General features: G+C 42.1%; 1 protein-coding gene across 12 annotated transcripts in view; it reads left to right on the forward strand.

The window, feature by feature from the left end:
- The window catches only part of PDE1C (phosphodiesterase 1C), a 571,792-nt gene that overhangs the window by 500,645 nt on the left and 63,518 nt on the right, over positions 1–7,629 (forward strand). For all 12 annotated transcript variants that reach the window (XM_017876413.1, XM_017876415.1, XM_017876419.1 and 9 more), the window contains one exon: positions 4,414–4,641. In XM_017876413.1, coding sequence (XP_017731902.1) covers positions 4,414–4,641 — 228 coding nt within the window. The remainder of the gene's footprint in view (positions 1–4,413; positions 4,642–7,629) is intronic.

Genomic DNA, 7,629 nt, shown 5'->3' on the forward strand with positions numbered 1-7,629 from the left:
CCAGGATAGTCTTGATCTCCTGACCTCGTGATCCACACGTCTCGGCCTCCCAAAGTGCTGGGATTACAGGCTTGAGCCACCGCGCCTGGCCTGGCATGTTTTTCAATGGCTAGTACTGGTTTTCCTTTCCATGTTTAGTGGTTCCTTCAGGAGCTCTTTTAAGGCAGGCCTGGTGGTAACAAAATCTCTAAGCATTTGCTTGTCTGTAAAGGATTTTATTTCTCCTTCACTTATGAAGCTTAGTTTGGCTGGATATGAAATTCTGGGTTTAAAATTCTTTTCTTTAAGAATGTTGAATATTGGCCCCACTCTCTTCTAGCTTGTAAAGTTTCTGCCGAGAGATCCACTGTTAGTCTGATGGGCTTCCCTTTGTGGGTAACCCAACCTTTCTTTCTGGCTGCCCTTAACATTTTTTCCTTCATTTCAACTTTGGTGAATCTGACAATTATGTGTCTTGAGGTTGCTCTTCTCGAAGAGTATCTTTGTGGCGTTCTCTGTATTTCCTGAATTTGAATGTTGGCCTACCTCGCTAGGTTGGGGAAGTTCTCCTGGATAATATCCTGAATAGTGTTTTCAGACTTGGTTCCATTCTTCCCATCACTTTCAGGTACACCAAGCAGACGCAGATTTGGTCTTTTCACATAGTCCCATATTTATTGGAAGCTTTGCTCATTTCTTTTTAGTCTTTTTTATCTAAATTTCTCTTCTCACTTAATTTCATTCATTTGATCTTCAATCAGTGATACCCTTTCTTCCACTTGATCAAATCGGCCACTGAAGCTTGTTCTCAGTAGCCGTATTTTTCACGTAGTTCTCATGCCATATTTTTCAGCTCCAGCAGGTCATTTAAGGACTTCTCTACACTGTTTATTCTAGTTAGCCATTTGTTTAATCTTTTTTTTTAAGGTTTTTAGCTTCTTTGCAATGGGTTCGAACATCCTCCTTTAGCTCGAAGAAGTTTGTTATTACTGATCGTCTGAAGCCTTCTTCTCTCAAATCATCAAAGTCATTCTCCGTCCAGCTTTGTTCTGTTGCTGGCAAGGAGCTGCGTTCCTTTGGAGGAGAAGAGGCGCTCTGATTTTTAGAATTTTCAGCTTTTCTGCTCTGGTTTCTACGCATCTTTGTGGTTTTATCTACCTTTGGTCTTTGATTATGGTGATGTACAGATGGGGTTTTGGTGTCGATGTCCTTTCTGTTTGTTAGTTTTCCTTCTAACAGTCAGGACCCTCAGCTGCAGGTCTGTTGAAGTTTGCAGGAGGTCCACTCCAGACCCTGTTTGCTGGGTATCACCAGCGGAGGCTGCAGAACAGCAAATATTGCAGAATGGCAAATGTTGCTGCCTGATCCCTCCTCTGGAAGCTTCGTCTCAGAGGGGCACCAGCCATATGAGGTGTCAGTCGGCCCCTGTGGGGGATGTCTCCCAGTTAGGCTACTCGGGGACCAGGGACCCACCTGAGGAGGCAGTCTGTCCGTTCTCAGGTCTCAAACTCCATGCTGGGAGAACCACTGCTCTCTTCAAAGCTGTCGGACGGGAACGTTTAAGTCTGCAGAAGTTTCTGCTGCCTTTTATTCAGCTATGCCCTGCCCCCGCAGGTGGAGTCTACAAAGGCAGGCAGGCCTCCTTGAGCTGTGGTGGGCTCCACCCATTTCAAACTTCCTGGTCGCTTTGTTTACCTACTCAAGCCTCAGCAATGGCAGATGCCCCTCCCCCAGCCTCACTGCCGCCTTGCAGTTCAATCTCAGACTGCTGTGCTAGCAGTGAGCGAGGTTCCATGGGTGTGGGACCCACCAAGCCAGGCATGGGATATAATCTCCTGGTGTGCCGTTTGCTAAGGCAGTTGGAAAAGCACAGTATTAGGGTGGGAGTGACCCCATTTTCCAGGTACCATCTGTCATGGCTTCCCTTTGCTAGGAAAGGGAATTCCCCAACCCCTTGCGCTTCCTGGGTGTGGCACTTCCTGGGTGTAGTCCTGCTCTGTGGACTACACCCACTGTCTGACAAGCCCCAGTGAGATGAACCTGGTACCTCAGTTGGAAATGTAGAAATCACCCATCTTCTGCGTTGCTCACACTGGGAGCTGCAGACTGGAGCTGTTCCTATTGGCCATCTTGGAACCTGCGAAGATGACATTTAAACCCCATCCTCAGTCACTGAAGAAGGATGAGATAAAGCCTGAGTGAACATTCCAGGGGACCTTCTGTGGTCCTGCATCCTACTGAGAATGCCATCTCACCATCTTCTTCTGCAAGAGCATTTTCACTGTGTAGTTGTACCTTTCTATAAAGGCCAGAAGACATATTGTACTTCACATGCACATAATTATGTTATTTGTGAAATCTTTCCTTACCTTTTCAATGTAAATTACAAATATACTCTTTTGGGGAGTAGAATGTTATGAAATACTAAATGGCAAACATTTAACATTTAAATCAGTGCTTCTCAATTCTGCATGTTTAAATCACCTGGAAAACATTCAAACTATCCTATTATTGCCCTTCCTTCTCCAGAATCTTATTTAATTTGTTTGGGGATGAGGCTGGGGCATTGGTTTGGATGGATGGGTGGATGGATGGATGGATGGATGGATGGATGGATGGATGGATGAATCAATGAATGAAAACATGATATATTAAGGAAGACATCTTAGGTAAGCAAATATAAAGGCAGGAGAAATAGACTAAACCAGATATCACAGACTTCCACCAAACACATGTCATAAAGCCTCATGATCATGTGAACCTGGACCAAATTTGGACTTTGAGCTCTTTAGCAGCTAAAACAAAGGGAAATATGATAGATGCATAGTCACTCTGGTGTCCATTAGATTAAAAACAAATAGATTATTTATGAGCATTAGCTTTTTTCCAGGACCAAGGCTAACACAAAGAAAATAAAGAAAACACCTGATAATGATGTGTGGAGCATTTTAAAACACATCTGGAGAAAAATGTAATAATGCTTTTCCCAATGGAAGTTTATGGCACAGGCTGGAAGACCTTTGGAGTGAATTAAGTGCTACAGGGGATGAGTCTCTAGAACCTTGGGAGGATTGGGCTCTGTTAAGTGTCTTCTGTGTAGGATATTCTCTACAATGCAATGCCACCTCATTGCCTGCAAAGCCCTGCATGATCTGAACCCTGCTTGTCCTTGGTCATTTGACCACACCATCTGTCACTAAACCCTTGTCAAATTTACTTTAACCATACTCAGTGTTCTTTGAGCATACCAAACTCATTTCTACCTCATGGCCTTTGCATTTTCTAGTTCCTCTGGCTGAGATACTATTTGTTCAGATTATTGCATGGCCAGCTCTTCATCATTTAGGACTTGGTTAAATGTCACCTTGTCAAGGAGGCCTTCCTTCTCCACCTCCTTGTCTAATGCAATCTCCTTCCCCTATGCTGATTGTATTCCAGCATATTAGTCTGCTTTGGTTTTCTGCAAAGCATTTTTTACAACGTGCAAGTATCTTAGTCATTTGTTTACTTAATTATGATCTCTTATTTATAAATTGACTTTCTTGCTGCTGTATTCCTCGTACCTAAAACAGTGCTTAACACTACAACTGCTCCATAAATATGAGTTGGATGAGTGAACCAATATTTTCATAAATACTTAACCTATGCAATTCTGCTGTGGTTTTGAGTAAGCACAGAGCCAAGCCCTTTTATAATCAACTGGATTGGAAGTAATGCTAGCATCTTTTAATTAAAAGGAAAGACACAGACCAGGTACCTGGCCAAACTAAAGGCTACCTGTCACCTTGTGGACAGTTTGAAGACCATGTTTTTTTTCAAAAGGCTCAATTACCCCCTTCCTTGTTTTAAATTCACAGTGTCCTCAGTGTGTTTGTCTTCAATTGCTCTAGTGTCGGATATTTTCCCTTTTTGCTTTGTAATCAATTGTTTGTGTTTAAACTCTAGGTCTTAAGCAAGCCCATATGAAGCTGCAGTTTTTACTGTGGCTATGGGAAAGTTTTATGATGTCTCTCAGCCTTGATTTCCACATTTGTCAAATTGAGTCACAGTAATAGTAGCTGTTGTAAGGTTGTTTTGAGGATGAAAATAAATAATCCCCAAAAAACACTCAGCATAATACTTGGCAGAGAGAACACACTCAATAGAAGCTATTAATAATGGTGATATTAATAATATCATTACAATATTGGTTTATTATTATCCTTATTATTTTCTCCCCAACCCCTCCTCTAACTGACTATTTTCAGAATGACATCATCATGAACCTATTTTATCGGTTTCCTAAGTATACATGTGAATCTGATGAATTAAGCAAAAATGTACCCACTCAGTAAACACGTTAGATCCTCTTTGCGTATTAAAACAGGTCATTCTCCTAATGGCATTACCTCTTTTTCTCTTTTCTGTGCCTTTCCCAACTTGCCATGGATTCAGAGGAGAAGGCCAAGAAGGAAGCAGAGGAAAAGGCTCGCCTGGCCGCAGAGGAGCAGCAAAAGGAAATGGAAGCCAGAAGCGAGGCTGAAGAAGGCGCATCTGGCAAATCTGAGAAAAAGACGTCTGGAGAAGCTGAGAATCAAGTCAGTGGAACACGGATGAACAAAAGTGACATCCCTCGTGGGAAAAATTCCAAAGCTGAGAAGTCGTTAGAACAGCAACAGAATGGTGAGTAGAATTGCACTGGTGAAGGGCTGTTTTCGAGGAGTTAATGACATGATGAATGGAAACTGGCAAATGACCCCACTGATGGGGACAGCTCACAGGGCAAGGCTTTCCTGCTCATCCAGTTCCTGCTGATCTCACCTCACTGGGCCGCAGGATCCCAGCAGAAGCAGCCACCAGCTCACCTGCGCCATCCTCTTCAGGGAGATTTATACCTTTCTGGCCGTTTCCAGCTGCCCTGGAGACTCTAGCCAGTGCCTGCCTGCCTGCCAGGGGGAAATTACCATTAACAACCCTAGCACACAGTCCTGAGTGCAAAGTGGGTGAATGGAAAGTCATTTTCCCATATGTACCATCCCCCTATGAGGGTCAGGCCTCAGGTTTGTCTGAGCCTATTCCTGTAATAGGTATCTGTATATCTATATGTGTACAAGTGTATACTTTAGGGGGACAAGCTGTTCCAGTTTAGCTGGGACTAGGAGACACAGAGCTTTCTGTCTTAAAAACAGAAAAGCTCCAGGCAAACGGGGGTAAGCTAGTCACCATAGTGTGCATATGGTTATTGATTTCTTATATTTAATGAAACAAATATTGACTAACAACTATGTGCCAAGCACCATGCTTAGCACTAGGGATTTAGAAATAGAAAGGCCACAAGAAACCCAAAATATCAAAGGGCATAGAGACATCCTCACAAATATTTCTAGTGAAATGTGAGCAAGTGAAAGTAGTAGCATGGTAGATAAAATGCCCAGGAAACATGTGGAGAGAAAGACATTAGCTTTTTGGGGACTGGGGATTATAAAATGGGGTAAATGTCAGAGTAGGCTTCAAGATGGGGTTTTGAATGCTGAAGTTGGCTGGTCAGATGGGCAAAAGTGACTTCTGAGTAGAGAGAACAAGATGAGCACGTACGCAGGGCTTTGACTTAGTTCCCTTGATTGGGGCGGCCAGGAAGTTCTGAGTCTCCAGAGCTTGCAATTGCCAGGTTGTGGCTGAATAGCAAGGTAATTTAGCAGTCAACAGACCTAGACTCAAGTCAAGCTGTGCTTCTCCCTTTTCAGTGTCCTTGGCCAGGCTCCTTAACCTTCTACTGTTTCTACACAATGTATATAGTAATACCTGTCACAGCACAGGCCTCATGGAACCTTTAGTAATACTCATGATGGTAAAAACAATGAAGAGAATAACAACAAATAGCATGTATCGACTGCACACTAGATGATGTTTTAAGTTCTCTTTTTACATATTCATTCTCTTGCCTGCCTGGTGGGGCCAGGTAATCTACTCAGAACTGTGTTCTAGCTATTATGCTACAGGGCCATGGTCAATGATTTCTGTATGTAGAAAGTGCTTAGCATGATGTTCTCCAATTATTTTTATAATTAACCATTTATAACATATAATCAGAGAGCAATATTTTAACACATATAATAATAATGATAGCTTATATCACATTCCAGGAATCTTGCAAAAATTATTTCAATTAACCCTGGTGACCACCCTAGGAGGCACAGAAGGCCATTGTCCCAACTTGTCCTGCCTCCTTCTGGAGACTGCTCTTAATTCATTCACTTTGTATTCAAGTGCATCATAGTCTAGAAAAAAAAGTTCTAAAGAATTTAATAAGAATTTTTCATGTACCCAAACTACCATTTGATTCAGCAATCCCACTCCTGGGTATCTACCCAGAGGAAAAGAAGTCATATGAAAAAGATACTTGCACACGCATGTTTATAGCAGCACAATTCACAATTGCAAAAATATGCAACTAGCCCAAATGCCCATCAATCCATGAATGGATAAAGAAATTGTGATATATATATCTCTGTGTGTGTGTGTGTGTGTGTGTGAGAGAGAGAGAGAGAGAGATGGAATACTATTCAGCCATAAAAATGAATGAAATAATGGCATTCACAGCAACCTGGATGGAATTGGAGACCATTATTCTAAGTGAATTAACTCAGGAATGCAAAACCAAACATCGTATGTTCTCGCACATAAGTGGGAACTAAGCTATAGGGATGCAAAAGCATAAGAATGATACAATGGACTTTGGGGACTTGGGGGAAAGGGTGGGAGGGGTGTGAGGGATAAAAGACTACAAATTGGGTTCAGTATATACTGCTCAGGTGATGGGTATACCAAAGTCTCACAACTCACCTTACTTATATAACCAAATAATACCTTTTCCCCAAAAACCTATGGAAGTAAAAATTTTAAAAAATAAAAACATGTTCATACAAAAATTTTTTAAAACAAGAATTTATTATGTACCTGTTAATGTTTTAGAGGGCAGTGCAGGCCCCTCCTTGCTACCCCTTCTGAGGTCTGAACCAACTGAGAGATAGGTAACAAAATCAGAAAGTCAATGATCAAGACATCAGCTCCACTAAAACTGGAGCTGACTTGAGAAACACAGAGTTGGTCTGCTGAATACATGGGCTTCTTTACATTTTGCTCTGAAATGAATTTATACAACGAGACACTGTATAGCCAAGCACAGGACTCTTCCCCCACCCCAGCACCCTCGCAGGCTGCTTCTGAAGTGACAGAAAAGGTGTGTGTCTTACAGAAAACATATCTCAAAGCAGGCTGGGATGTGGGTGGCTGGGCCAGGCTGTGCATGCTCAACCCTACCTCCTAGATAAATAATCACTCCTCTCAAAAGAGTAACATGTAAGGGGTGGTGAGAAAGGCAAGGTATGTTTCTTCCCTCTGGTTTTTTTTTTGTTTGTTTGTTTGTTTGTTTGTTTTTAACAGAGTGGATTAGAAATGTCTTTCCCTACTTATGGCTAGCCAATTTTCCTAGCACCATTTATTAAATAGGGAATCCTTTCCCCATTTCTTGTTTTTCTCAGGTTTGTCAAAGATCAGATGGCTGTAGATGTGTGGTATTATTTCTGAGGACTCTGTTCTGTTCCATTGGCCTATATCTCTGTTTTGGTACCAGTACCATGCTGTTTTGGTTACTGTAGCCTTGTAGTATAG

This window comes from Rhinopithecus bieti, unplaced genomic scaffold (genome assembly GCF_001698545.2).
Source record: "Rhinopithecus bieti isolate Rb0 unplaced genomic scaffold, ASM169854v2 scaffold_10015, whole genome shotgun sequence".
Classification (NCBI taxonomy): Eukaryota; Metazoa; Chordata; class Mammalia; order Primates; family Cercopithecidae; genus Rhinopithecus; species Rhinopithecus bieti.